At 38.3% G+C, this 19516-nt stretch overlaps 1 protein-coding gene across 1 annotated transcript in view; it reads right to left on the minus strand.

Annotated features, from left to right (window-relative positions):
• Positions 1-4479: 4479 nt before the first annotated feature.
• Positions 4480-19516, minus strand: part of LOC139742175 (synaptotagmin-like protein 4) — a 114369-nt gene continuing 99332 nt past the window's right edge. Inside the window, exons 8-12 of the mRNA XM_071652754.1 lie at positions 10265-10446; positions 7182-7446; positions 6338-6579; positions 5514-5722; positions 4480-4878 (exon numbers count right to left, since the gene is read on the minus strand). Coding sequence (XP_071508855.1) covers positions 4733-4878; positions 5514-5722; positions 6338-6579; positions 7182-7446; positions 10265-10446 — 1044 coding nt within the window. The 3' untranslated portion in view covers positions 4480-4732. The remainder of the gene's footprint in view (positions 4879-5513; positions 5723-6337; positions 6580-7181; positions 7447-10264; positions 10447-19516) is intronic.

A 19516-nucleotide genomic window follows, 5' to 3' on the forward strand; every position in this document is an offset into this window, starting at 1 on the left:
TGTAAGTGTGTTCGATCTATGATAGATTTCATTATGATTATTTATTTGAATGCCACTTTCTTTTTTTTTTTTGAGGGCAAGAGGGTTTGTTCGTGATATTGCTGTACAAAATTTTGTATTGTATCTGTACATTGAATGTATTCCAAATTTCAGAATTTATCAGCACTCCTATATTGTCTTTCTTTTTACTGGATGCAGTGACTTGTACACCTGATTTCCTCGATTTGTATATAAGAGTTGGTCTGGTCAAAAATTTCTATGTAAAATACAGTGTGTGAAATGTGTCGGAAGAGAATGCCTACAAAAAACCCCACAAAATTATGGCTTTCAGTATGACATCATGATACCCACGAGCAAATGTATGCATCTTTATTGTCTTTTGAAATGCTGTACTGATATCTTCCAGATGAGTGTTGTGTACATTGTAAACCAAGTTGTATTGCTTTATCGATGTCCGTCCTCTTTTTCAATATTTTCTAATAAATGTTCATGGAACATATTCGAGAAGAAATATACACCATGTTTCCCCTGGTGGTTATTGTTGATATGGTTGTTGTAGTCGAAAAGCCTTTCACACTTGACAAGAGTTCTGTTGCATCACTCCACTCCACTACGTAGGACAAAGGTGGACACTAGAAGTTAAATATATCCCCTGACTTTATTCTCTTAATAACCACATATTTCTTTCTCATACCACATAACAAAGATATCATCTCATACAATACAAAGTACAATACAAATACAATACAGTACAAATACAATACACCACGATACATTCCATTTTAAAAAGGCACATACGAAAGAGTTGATACCCGGAAACAAGAATACATAAATAGAAAGCACTTCAGAGTCATGGAAGAGAAATGAATACGTAGTACATTGCTTTCTAAATAACTGGACAGTAACCCTCTAACCTACTTTTAAAAGATCACAGTCATAACTCGGGCATGATACACTTCACGCCGTCACTGTAGCGGGTAAATTTCCCATTTCCATCATCAAATACATTTTCGAGAATTTTTCTCAGATTGAATACGAATAATCATATCGGAGCCATGCAGCAAAGTTGGGATACAGTTAGTTCACGCATGCAAGTATAATGAGCTGATGGAAATATGGGCCATCTACTTGATTTGTTCATCATAAACACATTCCTCCAATGGAATGAGGACTGACACACTAGTAACTATCATTATCTATCACTTGGTTGTATTCCATGGCAACTCTTATCTAAAACTTGGAGCACCTTAAAAGAGCAGTTTGCACATAAATGTATAGGCCTCGACACCCAGTTTACACAATTTTTTTTTTAATACAACAGCTGAAATATACGTAGCTCAGTGGTTACATACTTGCATACATTTTAGCATTCATCAGGATACAACAATTGTTCTTTTTTTTAATTCTTTTGAAACACCATATCAAATAAATACAGCTCTTTTATAATTGCACATAATTGAAGCATTTTCATCCCTCATGATTACATCGCATTCATGCTACATAAAGTTACAGCCTGTAGCTTAATATCATGCAGTAAAGATTATAATAATCGTATGACTAATATGTACCTCGAAGTAAGTCTGAAGGCGTCTCTACAAGTGTCTACAAGAATCACGTAAATGCAAAGTATGCTGGAATGATAAATGGAAGTTTTGCCTGAAAAATGTCTATTTCAGACATTTTCATTTTCAATAAGGGGGGGGGGGAACAATTGGCATTTATCTGTAGACATCAAACACAGTTCATGTGATATTCTGAAGCAAAGGTATTTACAGGAGTTACAGTGTAGCTTCACCACAACAGTAGTACCACTTGCCATGTACCATTACCTCTGCATTAGATTTAAAGTCACATTTCATATTTTGACCCACTGCTGCTCCCACGTTGTTATTACCCCCAAGAGTCGATGCGTGACGCCACCACTCTCCCCATGGTCATCCACCTCTTCATTTGACTTAAAGACACTTCTAGCATCCGATAAACATACCTAAAAGCTATTCACATATCCCTTTTTTGCATCATCTAGCCACAATCCGGTGTGAAAAACCCACCCAATCAACACCAAGTACCAATAGGATTCCACCAAATGGCCGATGGCTGGCCTTTATGCAGACATCAAAAGGTTTACAGACTAACTTTTTTCCCCCTTTTACTTGACCCTTCACCTGACCTTTGAACTCTGCTATCCATGTGCTCTCCTCTCCTCTCCTCGAGGGAGAGCGAGGAAGATGTGGTGGGAAGCCGGTATACAGCTAAACAAGGCAAGAGTTAATTCTAAAAGGTTGTGTGGGTGTATGCATAGATTAAAATCCAGCTATATTTTGCCTTACATCACTGGTTATTTTCAGCATTTTATCACTATGACTAATTTCAATCTTTTATCACCATGATTATTTTCAATCTTCAATCACTGATTATTTTCAATCTTTTATCACTAATTATTTTCAACCTTTCATCACTATGTTTATTTTGAATCTATATTCACCACTAGCAGACTGTTTGTACAGTTTGTACTTCCCTCTATAAACATTCTAAGCTGCTACATGTACTACATGTATTCATTACATCTTGCTCTCTGCTATTGTATTCCCTACCCTTTGCATAGTGCATTAAATATGACCCCACAGTGTCATCTGTACATGTTAAACGTTCACTGGACTACACAACAATATCATCAAAAATTATCGTCAAATGAGTTGTAAATATTTTGTACCTATGATGAAATAACTTAACAAAGAAAGAACACAGCAACTTGCTGTCAAGGAAAAATCTTGGGGGAGGGGGTGGATTCTACCTGCCCCCTTTTCAGCTAAATGATGCCAGATGGGCAATTTATAACAATATTTCAAATGCCACAAGTCCTTTCTCATAAATAATATGTTCTGTAACTATGGTGAAGTAATGAGACAGCCTGGCAGGCTACTCTCACATCTTAACTATATAACAACATGGTGCAGGCAACCTCCACAACAAGTACAAAATGCAGCGGGTGGACATTACCATACATGTGCAGTTCACTCCTTTGACCCGGAGTTTCATATTTTGGCTTCGATATTGAATTGCTGAGTTTCTTGCTTCATGCCGTCCATGCAAGCTCTACAGTTACTAGAATGATTTGTAATATACAAATTCAGAATTGGACTTATTATACCACCTCACCGTGGATGCAAGCAACTGCAAGACATTCATACGTATCTCCTTCCCACCGGCCAGGTGGTAATGAGGATAAAGTGCCCTGCCCAACCCAGGCACTATACTGCCATTGGCAACAGATTTGAACTGAGGACCTTACAACTGAGAGTCCTGGGCATAGTCCACAGAGCCACATCAGCTCACTAGGTAATATCAGACACTAGTTGGCAATGAAAAATGAACCCTGTGACTGAAGTGTGATCACCCCTGCACTCATGGGTTGAATTTCCCCATCAGCTTGGATACTTTCATTGCCATGATTCAAGCACCTGCCATTGAGAATTCATACACTAACGGCGCAAGGACAACCAAACCCCACAGATGCTTGGTCCTAGATCAATTTTGTTTCCTGCAAAACGTTGTCAATCAAAAGTACTGTAATGTTTCTCACCACTCTACTACACCTTGGCTTTTCCATTCTCAAGTGACTGACACATTAGTACTTAAAGTTCATCTACCGCCAAGCATCTAAATGACACTGGGGGAAAAAAAGAAAAGAAATAAAGGCGACCTTCTGCACTCGTGATAATGCCTTTAAACATACGAAAAGAAAAGTTCCACTGCTCATTGCACAGAATTTGAGGCAATTTACGGAATCTGACTTTTGACAGATTTTGTTAATTTGGTCAGTGCCATCTACAGACAAAGAAAGTGAAAAAGGCTTGCTATGGAAGAGTCCTGCTACATTGGCTACAGTTTTATTGTTCATATCATCAAGACTGGCTAAGACACTGGCTTACTGGTAGTGCTAGTTGCTACTTAAGTTGAGATCCAGACTTTCCAGACATAGACCAGTTGTATTTCAACACACTTCCCATCAATGTGTCCAAGTCTGTTGCAGACAAACAATCTGTGTGGTTGGAAGCACAAGCCCTTTTTTCAACATCCCTAAGAAATACTTGTCTTTGTTTTCTTGCTCTCTCTAAAAAAATGCTTTCTTTTTGTTTGCTTTCTTTATAAATTTATGCATGCCCATCAGATGCTGGTGTGCATATCACACCAGCATAAACCAGCTAGAAAAAAAAATGAAATAAACTAGAACAAAATGAAATCAACTAGAGCAATATAAGTTAAAAACTTATCCATCTTGCCGACTTCTGCTAATAAGGATGGGTAAAAATCTGTGTCTAAAAAACAGAAGTGTCCCACCCTCTCTTATTAGGGAGCTTCAGATTTTAGACGCGCGGACGTTCAAAGGGAAAAAAAACATGTTCTGAGCGTGCGCAGAAGTGCGGGTCAAGTTGACGCACGCTTCTGTGCACGCTTAAAACATGTTTTTTTTCCCTCTGAACGTCCGCGCGTCTAAAATCCAACGCTCCCTATTAATCAAAAATTCTGTGTTTCACAGCGGAAGAAAAGCAATGCCATTCTCTGTCCTGCTCTATAAAATATTTGCTTTCGTCTAAAAAAAAAACCAAACAACAATCTCCATCATCCCCCTGGTAGATGAAGATTGCTTATCGTATTTTAAAAAAAGAATAAAACTACTTGATTTCAGTCTAAGGTTTTACTGTCCCTGTGGTCGTCTGCCGCTCACTGCTCATGTCTTCTTGTCCTTCTGGAGGGATGACCTGAGGGTGAGACATGCCTCCACCCACTGGTTGTGGTTGGCCAGCATCTCATCCCAGAGCTGGATCTCAACACCGGTGGAATCCTGCCAGCCCACCTCGCGATCGTAGCTCTTACCTGGAGGCGACGAATCGGAAGGATAAGACGCATTATTTTCATCATCGGGTTTCAACTGGACTGATATTGAACCAAATTTTGGTTTGAGGGAGCGCAACATTTAGTCATTTCCAATTGGTACCAGCATTCATTAGTGTACTCCCGTTACAATGAAGTGCTCGGGACTGGTAGTTTTCTTTTGTTATATTAAAATATTGTTATAACCAAACAAATAAACATTACTACAGAACACAGAGCTGGTAATGTTCGAGCCAAGTATATTTTTACTTTGTAGTAACCAGAAATTCATTTCAACCGTGTTCGCTAAAACGGGAGTGCACTGTATTGGAACTTTACCCTCTGATTTTCGGTACAACATGTCCATTCTGATTTCATTCCTATAATTTCCAACAAATATTCCTTTAGGCAGAGGCCTGCCAAGAATGTACACATACGTATTGTCATGCTTTGGCAGAGTCTTCTGACAACTCATCGCATACATTCAACCATTGCCCGTACAAAATCAAGACATAATCAATGAGTAGTTTTGTGTCAAACTGCAATTGGCCAAGACAAGTCAATCAATAAAGACAAAAGATGCAGGGTTTTTTTGTCATTACCAACAAGAGAGAGAAAGAGGCCCTCTTCTCCTTTACCTGTGCCGTTCCCCAGGCGGATTCCGCCCATGAAGGGGCTGGTCCCCACGGGCTCGTGGTCCCAGATGCCCACCTCCAGGGCGCGTTCCTTCAGGATTTCCTCGGTGATGTTGGGGAAGTCGAAGCCCTGCTCGTAGACCGGGTTGATGGTGTTCTTCATCACCGACGTCTTCTTCTTGCCCCCCTTGCTTCGGTCCGGCTCCAGGTAACTGAACGGAGGAAGGTTTACAGTGGATATTAAAAGGAGTGGAGTAACATGTCATCTAATAAACGTAATTAGATTTGTTCAGCTGGACTTACTTGTGAAAAATCAAGGAGAAAACAGTTTTGTGACTCGTCAGAGTCACTTCTCCAGCTCTGTCTGGCTAGTGAGCATGCACCCATGACAAGCAAAATGGCCATATTACATGTACTGCCTTTATATTTTAGAAATCAAGGAATTTTATTTATCACCGACTTGAATGTTGGTGATAGGCTGTGTCTTCTTCTTTTTTCGCTCTGTTTTTTTACATTATTATCATATCACCTGGATAAACCAAATCTACATCAATGCATCTCACCTGGTGACAAATAGTCCTTCAGAAATATCACTCAATCCATGAGAGGCAAGCACTATTTTATTCTGACATCTTATTGTATGGCACACTTCTGTGAAAATCATCCTCAATAGATAATCTTCAAAAAATTAAATGGCAAATGAATGATTTCACAGAGAAACACTGAAACCAAATGTTTTTTGCACATGAGATGCGTGTAAAAACAACAAGTTTATTTATTGGTCACTTGGAAAAAACAAAAGGGAGGAACTGAGCCCGGTCACTTACAGTTTTACGTAGGGATTGGCTGACCCGTTCGGACGGGCAGCGGTCAGATTCCTGGCTTCCTTGACGTGGACCTTGAGGGTACCTCCCACCGGATTGGACTTCTGGCCCTTCTTGGACTTCCGCTTGGACGGGGTCCCCGTCTCGTTGGCGTTCTTGTTCTCATCTGTCGGCGGCGTCTCGAACATGAGGGCGATGATGATGTCGCCCTTGTACGAGATAGGCTTGGCATCGGAAGCGGGAGCCTAAGCAGCAGGCGGAGAGTACAGAAGGTGGATGCGTTCAGTCTGCACATTTTATCTTTTTTTTATCCACAGACCAGATGTGCAAATGCAGCATCTGTCTGCAGTACAGTACACGTCTTTGGTTAGAAAACAGGGAATTAATTACACTCATTAAAAAAAAAAAATTGATCCTTTACAAAACAGATGCCTAGACATGTAACTCAAGTGTAAATTGACAATAAAATGAAACATGCACAAGCTGAACAAAAGAACACTTTCATATGGAATTCAGTATTGGAAACGTGCTATTACATTTTGTCTGGAATTGACTCCTGTATGATGACCTCATATTTCACAAAAAAGCAAACAGTAGCATTTATGTGTACACCCTTGTATGCCTTCGCTAAGGAACAAAATCTAGAATTTGGTGACAAATGTGACATAGCTTGACCACAATTTTTCATGAATGATGAGTAAAAATGAAAAATCGAAGCATGCTTTTTGACATGTATGGCAGAAGCTTTTATTTCGTCACTTATAATTGCTGCATCACACACTGACGTATACACTTCAACTGAAAAAGGTGTGACCACTACAACTTATACAGCTTCCTTCTTCCTTACCCTAGCCTGGAGTTGATGCCACTTCATCGGGTAATTGCTGAACTGAACCGCGTCGAGAGACAGCGGCACCTCGCCGAGGAACATGTTGTGCCCGAATCGGTCGTAGTGCCACACGGCGATACTGAGGGTGCGCGTCTCGAGCTCACTCTGCGATATGTTGTAGCGCAGATTCTCGTCGTAGTGGGGATTGATCGTACCCTTGCGCATCTTAGTCTTACGTTTGCTATTCTTCGACTTGTCGGGCAGCAGGTAGGTCTTGACATATCTGCAATGTGTAATTTTCAAAATCATTTTGTTTTGTTTTCTTTTAATTCCAAAGCATAGAGAGGAGACTAGAGAGAGAAGGGCAGATTAACCCGTTGAGGACGGACTGATTTTGCTATAACACGCATTTCCCATAGACACCTGCCCGAGTATACTCGGGACTCATCCTCAAGGGGGTTAATATTTCTGTTTTTTTTAATATCTTATGAACATCTCATCATTTTCTGTCTCCACATCGTATGGTTCATTCTAACATACACTTGCTCCTGATTGCCTTGGAGTACGATTTTAAAGGTGCACAAATCTACAACTCAAGAGGGCGCTGTTTCATGGAACCATGCTTGTGCATTTGTCATATTCAAAATATCCGATTAAGGACTGATTCGTACAGGAGTGTGTTTAAAATGGTCCAGACAATGTCAATCTCAGTTTGTCTACTACAAACATACATGTACAGAACTTTTAAAGGCTGCTAGCTTGCCAGTGAGAAGCAGAAACTGCTGGTAAAATTGTGAGCCTACCTTGATCGAAAGTTAACTTTACATCGTCAATCATCACACCAACCAACAGCGCTCTCTTGAACTCTGGGTCCCTATACTTTAAATCATTCCCTGCTAGATTCAAAGACCTTCACACAATTTGTAACAGACCCACTGGGTTCCTACAGACAGTGAGTTTATTTTGTACAAAGACTTTGTGGTGACCTCGGTCAAGAAATTTCCACAAAATATCTTCAGATTGATGAGAACAAAATTCTGTGCAGATAAAGGTATGGTACACAATCTACGCTGCATTGTAGGCTGCCCTGCAGAAGCCTAAAATCACAAATGAAATAACGGACAGTTTCCCAAGCCAGCAATGAAAAACCAATTCCAGTTATTGACATACAATTAACTCTGTCAAAAAATGAGTTAAACACTGCACAACATTTTTCACTTGAATACCAAGATTTCACAAGATACTTGCATGAAGGGGCGACCCTTCCTCCCCCCCCCCCTTCACTACATAAAATTATTTTCAGCTGAAGTCATTTAAATCCTCTCTTTAGACGCACCTAGCCAGAATCTGATTGTGTATCAAAAAACAAACAAAAAGTTGCACAACCAGTGTGGAAGGAAATATGAGACCTCAAAAGTTTCCTCGTAATAACCGATGTCTCGTTTTAGCAGTGTTCGTTATAATTTGTCAAGTTTCCCCTGTACTAGTCATGAATAGAGCATACTTAATGTGTGCAAAATTTCAGCTTAATCTGATAATCAGCTTAAGATTTGAGCTTAATCTGATAATCCCTTCACAGTGGATGTGGAATATTTTTAGTTACCATTTTATATCCTGTTTATGGTTCCATTCATTGCACAGAGCACCAATGGGGTGAAATTAAGCCATTAAAAGACTATAAACTTTAAAGCCTCTTTTCTCAGCAAACACTTTTTCAGAGAGTACTATACTTTCTTTTCATAATTTAGATGGGTTAGGAAAGTCCATTTATTATGAGTTATATGGTGTTTCAAAGCTTAAAGGGACTGTACAGTACTGGTTGAGGTGGGGATTCATGTTCTGAACATTCCTAAGTGAGATAATGAGAAACCTCTTATGAAATATGAAAGAGCATGTAATTTTAAGAAGGATTCAACGTTTATTTGATGAAAATTGGTTTTCAAATGGCTGATATCCAAAAAAGTGCTAATAATAAAAGGCGACATGCCACAACTTTATTAGGATCTCTTTGTTTCACCTTGTTTTTGGATATCTCAGCCATTTCAAAACCGATTTTCATCGAATAAACATTTGATACCCATTAGAACTGCATGCTCTTTGACATCTCATAGAGTGGTTTCTGAATATCTCGCAAAACGTTAAAAGCTAAATCCTCACCTCGACTAGAACTGTACACACCCTTTAAGGGTATGCTTTTTCACAACTGTCCATGATTAGTTAACCTATTCCGTACGGGAACCTGGTGGCCTACGAATTAAGTCTATGGGCATTTCAGAAGTCAGTATGGAACGGGTTAAATAGCCATGTCTGGCGACTGTTTTGTGGTTCTGCGCTTCAGGGCCCCATATGGCATACTAAAGCCCGCCGCACACTACACGATTTTGCCCAGATTCACCGGTCTTAAGACCTTAAGACTAGAAGTGTGACGTCACAGTCTTGCCAGTTTCTAGTCGTAGAGATTTGACATGTTGAATTTCTACAACTGGTCGTAGGCTTTCAGCCATTCACAATGCAGTAAAATGCAAGCGCACGCAGTGTGCAATGCGCGAGCTTAACAGTCGGGTCGTATAGTGTGCGGTGTCTGGTCGTACGACTGGTCTTAAGACCCAGCTTGGCTTAAGACTTTAAGACCAGTCTGATCGTGTAGTGTGCGGTGGCCTTAATGCTGTACATTTTCACCATCTTATTCGCATGACTACAATAGTTTCTCATTTTGTATTTAAACTGTACACCAAAGTGACATGAAGGCCTTCAGCCCGGCATGGGGCTACACATCTTTAGTCCCCATGATTATTGCATGGTGTACAAATGTATGTGAATCAAAGATGCCTTGAAGCTCTTGTTCCCTCATTCACGAAAAAAAAAAAAAAAAAATATATATATATATATATAAATATGTTGCTGTCTACATTTCTGACTTCCACTGTCATACTTCCAACAAGAAATAGTAGGTGCATTCAAACAATATTTTAATTTCACAAACTACAACCAAAAAAACTACATTCTTGTGCTAAAGTTAATATCAAACATGTCCCTCCAAAGAATTGCTGCCATTTGGGACCGCCTAAAACAAAGCGGGTCGATGGCACTTTGTGACTCACGGATCGGATTTGTTCCTCTTGGCGTCGATCGGGACCAGGTCTCGACAGCCGTGGATCTTGATCTCAAACACGTTGGTCTTGAAGTTGTAGTTGAGGCCAAAGTTGATGTCGCCGGTGATGGGGTACTTCCCGTAGAACTCCTCCCCAGTGCTGTAGAGGCTTGCCAAGCTGCTCGTGCTCCCCTGAGAGTGGTTGCAAGCACGCAGGTCAAATAAACACATAAGATGCCACACATAATCTTTGAAGTAGTCACCACAGTGAAAGGCTGCATCTTGAAATTATACCTTCTGTTTTGTTTTGTTTTTCCAAATTGTGGTTAATGTAACGTACAGTAGCCAAATATACTTCATCATCTATGATGACATTTATGCAAAAAACAAGTTGTAAATTTATAACTAATTTTTGGGGCACTTCTCTAGAATTCAATCATTTCATTGACTGACTGATAAATTATCTGTGCATATATCCATTTACTATAATATCTATGTGATTAATCAAATCATCAATCACTTATCTATACTTTTATTAATTCATTTGATTCATTGATAAATTATTGATTCATTTGTTTCGTTACTGGTAGTATAATATGTCTATATTCATTCACATATCTATAATATACACTCATATATTTCATATCTTACTCTTATATTACTCATTTGAATCTTGTTTGTCATTAAAGATCGTGATTCTGATAAATGTTCACTGCAGCAAAGGTTTCATATGAGCAAATATTTTGGACTGTCTGTGACTAAAATTCATATTTTCACAAACTGCATTATCTGTTTGAAAAGAGACAAGTACATTCCAGTTGATCTATAAAAAGAGAACTATATACTATATATATATATATATACATACATATTTTCATATATGATACTTATGAATTGTCATAATTTACCATGCTAAGATCATACATCACTGGTAGTAATGAAGTATACTAATGTATAAATCCCTACTTTATTCTTTTATTAAATGCATTTTTCAAGTTAAAGTCAGGTGTGATATACTGGTTGTGGTTAATCCATGGGTTAGTGTAACTAGGACTCACTATACTATCACAACAGGACAATATCACTCACAGCACTGTATAATGACAGGGTCGCAGAATGACACAATATAACGTTCTAAAATAGTGAACACACGGTGTGCCATTGTGAAGATACACTGTACATTCACACAGGCATCAAACACAAACCACACATTATCATGCACTCAGCCAATGTCGTTATTGCATGCATCATCCAATCATTTATCATTAAACCAAATGAAGATTTCTGTTACTTTTTCTCTTTTTCTTTGTAGATCAGATAACCTAGTTGTTACATCATTCTCAGTCTCTTGTGAAGATTTATATCAAACACACACACACTAACCCACCAACCAGACGCATTATCAATCCTGCGAAATCTAAAAATAGATGACCAATATTAGTTACTGCATATTAACTCCCAGCATTAAACATGGATACACAGACCTGTACAATACCCTGTGGTACTGTGGAAGATAATCATTAATTACACTGTTAACAAGCAAAATTGACTCTCCAGGTGATTTCCAGTCAAAACTGTAAATTCTCTTTTTTTTCTGTTTAAAGATTCCAACCTCATGATATACAAGTAGAAGCCCCTTCCCCCCAAAAAACAATATAAACAAATAAATAAACAAATTAATAAAAATGAAATCACAGAAAAGCTAGAAAATAAATTGAAATATTTATCCAGTATCAAAGATCAGATTACAAACCAACACTAAATAGAGGTAAATGTTTTTCCTTCAGTACTTTTTTTTTACCAAAGTGACATAAAATTAGCAGGAATGACACTTTGGTGCACACACATTTTCACAAAGCATTTCTCTCCAAATTACACCTTTGAAAGCAGAGATAATATACGAATTATTTGATGTTTTCATCACATCATCAGCCAGTGAATGTAAATCTCAGGAGCATTGTCCTGAACGAAGGTTTTGTAATCACTCTGGGTTTGGTGAGGGCGGTATACCTGAACAATAAATATAACATACTGGCTGCACTATCTTATCTGGTAACCAAAGTCTGTTGATGACTTGAATACAAGGAAGAATCAAGAAAATGGGCACACGTTAGAGAGGCATGTGAGAGATATACACACAAAAAAAAAACCCAAATAAATTACACATTAATAGGAAGGCAATCTGCTTTCAAAGAAAGCAGGGTGAAAATCAGATTATGATCATTGAAAGACAGTGACTGTAATTATTGATACAAACAAATCAATCACTTTTTAAAAATAAGTCTAAATGTAGCCATAACCGTCCGATTAAATGACAAAGTATTGCATCAGAGTAGAGGAGTTCTTATGTAACATTAAGTATTAAATGAGATTATTGTTGGATTGCTGTTGTTTTCGAATTTCATCAGCAGTGTGATCAGGCTTAATAAATCAACATGTTACAGGAGAAAAGGTAATATATGACAGGTTCAACTGTATAATTCAACAACTGATGGAAAAACGGATCAGACACCCTGACGGTGAAAGATAAAACTGCTACTTCAAAAATTCTGTGTGTGAGATATTTTCAGGAAGGGAATGGAATGTTAGTACTGATCTCGAGTAAAACATTACCAGTAAGTCATTAATTAGCATTCCAGTTGACAAATTCACAAAGAAATTAAATCCACTCAGACAAACACAAAGTAAGTGTATTATTAAATCTATTCATATCCTCTTGCAAAATCATGTGCAAACTCATTTTGAGTTAAAACTAGGTTACCACACATATTTATTTGCAAAGCACTCTTCCACTTAAGCCATCTTTAATTGTGTCTGAAGTTTAATGTTGATTGAAAGTATATTTTTCAAAATCAAGTAGACCCTAGTAAGTAAAGTTAAGTCCGACAGAATAGTAAATGGCCATTAATACTAGAATCTAACCAAAAAAAAAAAATACAGAATGAAAAATCATTCTACTTCCGAATTATGTGCATTTCATACATATCTATGCAAAGCAAGTGTTTGTTTTCTTTTCATGTAACATGTATCCTTCAAGTCTACAGTTGTGTTTCTGATATGTCCAGTATCATAAGTGTATAAAACCTAGTCTGTGTCTGTAAGAAGTGTGTTGCACAAAAATATTACAATTTGATTTATAAGATTCACACACACTCCTGGCTAAGAATGAATATTAGTGAAGAATGATGTCCAAAGAAAAAACCAAAAAAAAAAAAAAACAAAATTAGTGCATACAGTGATACCTATAACTCTAATTCTGGTCAAACCTGTAAACTCTTTCTAATACTCTCATTCATAACCTATGAAGAAATAGGAAACATGGATTAAGTACAGGTAACCTTGTGTGTGCTACAATATGCACATGTACGGTATATGTACGATACAATGGGATAAGAAAGAAAGCACATCATGATCATAATGACACTTGCATTTCTTTCAAATGCAGCAATTCGAGAAAAAAAGAAGGTTAACTATGAATCTATAGTGAAGAGCACCCTTGTCAGTTCTAATACTGGAATTTTTTACATAGATATCAAAGTACTACTGTAGTAAATACAGGAGTACAGTATATGCCATATATCTTGTGAGTCTTAGTTTTTTGCGAATAGGGACTTCCCAACAATTTTGCGAGTAGTTATAAATTCATGAATGTGGAGTACAGCAGTGGATGGGCAAATGTATATGCACACATGCACGTCACATTCCTGTCCCGCTCAGAGTTAAAATTTTAGTGTTTATTAGATTGGCAAATAGCATCCACTCATGAAATTTGTAAAAATAAAATCCCACAAAATATGCCCCACGAAATGTATGGCATATACAGTAGATTGTGTAGGTTACTATCGGATAGTATCATGTATAGCCAATTACAAGCACAATCACCCAAATATCAACGCAGATTATGTGGCGGTTACAAGTTAAAACTGCAGATACACTGTACAGGTGAGGTCAACTGCATTTCGTTAGTGGTCATTCAAATTTACCTGCGATCTGTGAAGTTTCCTAGCTCTTGGCTGCTCAACGACGGACGCAGTGAAAACGTGAGAAAACAGTTTTCGCAAAAAAGTGGTGAGATGGAGAGAGGAATTCTCCCGCTGAATTCACAACATGGCATCACACATATTCAGAAGAGTTTGTGACTGAAATAAGCGAATGAATACAGACCCTGAATACAGAGACCTTAGACCTGATTTAGTCTGATATACCAGATATTCTACTTTTAGTTCTCCAGTGGAAACTCATGTGACATACAGAAAATAAAGAAAAATCAACTGTGTCACCTGCCAAAGACTAATGAAATCTACAATCAAGTTAATGACCTATCACATTGTCAGGAGACCACAGAATGTATTAAATTGCATGTAATGGCAAAAACTGTTTTGTTTTTAATAGACAATTCTGTGCTGTTCTGTTCCTTTAAACTTGGATGTCTGATAATTGTGTGCATGTGTGTTGTTGTAGTTTTTTAATATCACATGAACCAACTGCCACCCAGCCAGTCTTCAAAGACCAAGCTGCAAGCATTGTAGGAAAATAAATATACAATTGTAGTATTACACAACTGGCCATGATGAAACAACTTACAGACTGTGTATCTTGACTTTTCAGCCATAATCTTTCCCATTTTATGAAGTCTAAAATATATCACATCAGTGTTCACATCATCATTTCACAAGCTCGATAAAGGATGATAGAATGGAAGTCTCCAATGTCTTCCAAGAACCAATCAATATGGCATTCATAGAATCCAAACAGTACCAGCATGTATATGTAAGTTCAATACTGGGTAATCTTCGAACGTTGGGTCAAGATTTTGAGTGTGTGCTATCGCTTTACACCCAGCAAATATAAATCCTACTGTTTTATTATATGGCAAACAGCAGGATGAGTTGAGCTGACAAAGAAAATGAAAGTCTATATGATGTCATCCATTTCAAAGATGAAGCAAACATAGGATATAATACTTGACAGACAACATCCTAACATGATCACTCTTGCTCATGAGAGAAACAAACGAAAAGAAAAAAGGTTTTCTTACGTCACTGATGTTGTTTGTTAGATGCAAAACTATTAATCACTGCACAGCTTGTGTGTGAAAAAAAAAATTGTGCTGGTATACTCGAAGCTTCAATGTCACTTTCACTTCACGAATACAATTGAGGAAAGTGATGAGAAACAAAAAGTCTGTAAAACACATCAAAAGACAGAATGAGCACAGCAGAAAATAATTTTTAAAGGAGCGAGAGTGTAAGTTGGCAGCAAAATAAGTGAAATTGCAATTTCTTGCATTTTCTGTCCTCCTGGTTTGGACAATTTGTCATGTAGGTCAAAAGCATCTGATACATGTACCTATGGAAGGCTTATGGGGTTTCCCCTCGCAACATTGTACAAGCATACCAGTGTCAATGAGAAGGTCTTCCGTTTCACAACTGAGGAGCTTGAGCTACTGACAGAGTTGGATTTCTTCTTGAAGCCAAAGCCAAAGCTCGGCGACCAGGCACCTGCATCGCCCAGCATCTCGCCCCCATTATCGGCATCGGAGAAAACATTGTCGTCATCGACGTGCTGGGAGGGAGGGTTTGAGGTTTGAGGTTATCAGCAGGCAAACGAAAGGGGATCGGGGGTGATCCCAGAAAACATTGGGGATATAATCAAAGTTGTATTTGATTTCTGAAGAATGGAGACCTGAGCTCACATGGGGTTCTTAAGTTGGGTATCAAACGGTGAGTTGGAATGGTGGTATCTTGGCATGGGTGGGACTAAGGGAATGGCAGTTTGTGGGAGACACAAGGCAGAACAGGGTAAGCAGGGAATATCATTCAACATGGACATTTTGAGTACCAGTATGTTGACTGGTAATCTAAGCTTAAACCATCCAAGTGCCATCAATTTATCAATCTTCACAAACACTGTCATTCCCCAAATTGTTTCTGATCTCCTAGAAGCAAGCTCAGCACAATTCCAATTGTGTAAAATCTCAGTCTACATAAATTTTTAAGAAAACAAGTTCCCCCTTTTGAAAACAATATTGATCAACATGCGCCTGTAATCTGGCTTGTTCAGGGAAAAAACAGAAAGTTTCCCCTTTAAAGGTCTTCTTTTGCATAACTAAGAAAGTTCACATCCAGAATAATACATCAAATGAAATTCTTTTGCACAAGGGAGAGTCTCTTTATTACTTTGTTATATAAAATGTACAGATGATAACTTTCCTTCCCCTTTGTTGCTGCTGGCTTGGCTGTATGATAAACTTAGATGACTGGATGTAAAAAAAAAAAAGCCACAATTCTGATTCTCACATTCACTACATCCGCCTGCCATTCCGTCGCCAAGGTCTGCTCATATCCCGGGGGTTCCATCGCTGGACCTACCAGCTCCTCTTCCGGAGGAGCAGTCGGCACAACTTCCCTCATATCTTCCTCTTGAATAGGCAGAACCTGTGTGGTTCATCAGGGATTTTAATGGACCTTGTGGTTTTTTTCCGTACCATGCATCTAAACTGCTGTGTTTGCAGGTACAGGCGTAGGTGATACTAATTAAAGCCAAAACATAGTTTTTCAAAGGGCTCAAAATTCATCGTCCAATATCACTTGGAATTTTACTTGCAATACATCAAAGGGTCTAACATGAAACTTGCCAGGCGGACACCACTTTGCCAGTATGATGAGTTGTTTCAGAGTGTTTTGAGATCAAAAGTGTAGAATAGTTTTGATGGTAGTACACAACTTTTATTCAAGAAGAGCCCTCTCTGTTAACCTGAAGTTCAGCATCGTGGGAAGGTATAAACCTTGTAGAATGTAATTCGATGATCAATCGTGCCCTCACAATCTTATCGTCCAACAAGCTACATCAAAGATCCTACTTTGGCTGTACGTAATTCACTCCAGTACAGAAGATTGATGGATATCACTGTAGCCCGACTGGTCGCTCTCAAACTGATAATTGATTACAAAAATTAGGTAGCAACCATGATGGGGGTAATCTCTGAGATTGTGGACTTCTGGTGAACCTTTTCATGTAATATTTCACATGTTTCCTGTTACCCAACTGAAATTGTGTTATTACAGTGTTATTTGCATAGAAGTGTACATTTCAAAGCAATAATCAACAGTTCTGCTTGCATACGAGAACTATGTTTTGGCTTTAAGAAGATTGTGCAGGGGGAGGGGGTGGGACGGAAGGAATTAGTCTATTGATGAAGATGATGGGCGCATCTGAGAATTCTTACACAGGCTCCTCAGTTGGTACACGGGTTTTGGAGAAACAGGCATACAATACATGTCACCAGAGATTTTAAATGGAGATGGCTTACACAGCTGAGACAAAGTGAACAGAAGAAATACCAGTTGAGCAAGACCAGGTTATCAGCCTAAGAACCAGGAAAAATACTGCCAAGAAAGTCATTCCACAAGAAATATTCCATCAATGTTAATGTACAGAGCATCAGAATAGACAAAGTCAAGAGTTAGGGGAATGTACTACAATACAGAGTATGTGCATATCAATGTTCTGTATTACATATTTAATGTGATATTGATGTTTGCTGTTGTTTTTTTTTCAATCTCACTCGTGAATTTGATGTTATTATGATATGATGAAAAGTAGCCCTAAATTACCATTAATCAGCCAAAACTGAAATAAATTGCAAACCATGTGTCTACATAATACACCAAAATGAGAAGAATATGTTATCAAGATATACATGTGCATGTACAATGTACTTGAATGTACAAATGAAATCTGAATGAAGACCATTTTGAATTTGTCCATGTTGAGAGCTAAGGAAATACAGATTGTACAATATGTTCGTAGGAAGTTAATTCGACAGCCAAGACATCCCTGGTATCTTGGAAGACTGATGGAGATTTGTTTTGTGACTATGTGAGCAGCTAAAGAAGATATCACTGTATTTATCGAACATTGAATGCCAAAGGGGGAAGAGTTCCCGACAGCTGATATTGGTATATATACAAGGTATATGAACAGGAGCAACAGACTGCAGTGAAAATGGACCTTGGTCCTACCAAGGAGGTTCGAGAGATGGTAGTTACAACTGATTATAATCATTCAATCAGCTGTCAGTTTTCTATGGATGGACAAAAGAATTCCACAGGTGCATCTGTGCCTTTGATGTTCGATGCTTGAAGCTGCCATCTTTCTGAGCAATCTGAAGATTCATTTTTAACGCTAACAAATTATCGGGTATATGCTGCTCGTTTATATATCAAATGCAGTGAAATTTCACCTAATGATAAAGCATATAAAACAAAAGTCAATTCCCTTTGAAAATATGTGCAAAAGTGTAAATCTGAGCTGTATTTTGTGAAAGTGTTTGAAATTTTACTTTCATGGAAAGCCAGTTTTATCACTTTTCTGATTATTTCCGCCAAATGAAACTAATATGGTATCATCTTCAAGTATAGTTCTTTATAATTTAATATGTCAGATTAGCGTACAGACACGTACAGTCGAGTAATTTTGAAATCTATTTCAGCAATATTTGAGCAATTTCTATTCGCACACTCCCGTGCCATTACCATTGTCTACCGCCAAACGTTTGTAAGTAGGGATAGCGAAAAGTAATTTCCATCATAAAGACATATCTTATCTTCCTTAGACAGTGGATGGTCATTATGCAATGAGACGTGAATTCATTTTCTTCCTATGGTGGGGGGGCAGATCCAGTTTGACACATACTTCAAATATTTTTGAGTGGCGGCTTCAAGCATGGGATCAAAGCGAATAAGACTGTTGTGACTCCATTTTTCGAACCTCCTTGGTCCTACAAAACCTTGGAACCATAGGTCCTACAAAACCTTGGAACAATAGGTCCACTTAGAAAGACTGAAAAGGACCAAGCTCCTCAGAAGTACAGAAGAAATCACAGTGAGAGGATCTTATACACCCACAGAACTTACAGCCCAATGCCACAGGTAAGACAGAATACCGATTCATCATTAGATGAAATATTAGTTATTTTGGTATAACACACACTATTGTGATGGTACAAGGCATTTCAAATGGTCGGCTCCAGTTGCTATCGGCTCAGTGAGAGTAATGCGACGCGTCTGCAGTCTGGATAAAAGGGTTTGTCAATTTTGATCTTCGTTCAAATCAGCAGACAAAAGGGCTGTTTATACAGCGACCCTTGGTAAAATAGTTTGTTGAGTTAACATAGTTGCTAGGGGCGGATCCAGGAATTCCGTAAAGGGGAGGAGCCTTTACAAAATTAAAGGGGGGCATATGCGCCCCCATATTTTTC

This window comes from Diadema antillarum, unplaced genomic scaffold (assembly GCF_040938485.1).
Source record: "Diadema antillarum isolate AM-2024a unplaced genomic scaffold, OU_Dant_1.0 seq00000982_RagTag, whole genome shotgun sequence".
NCBI classification, from domain to species: domain Eukaryota; kingdom Metazoa; phylum Echinodermata; class Echinoidea; order Diadematoida; family Diadematidae; genus Diadema; species Diadema antillarum.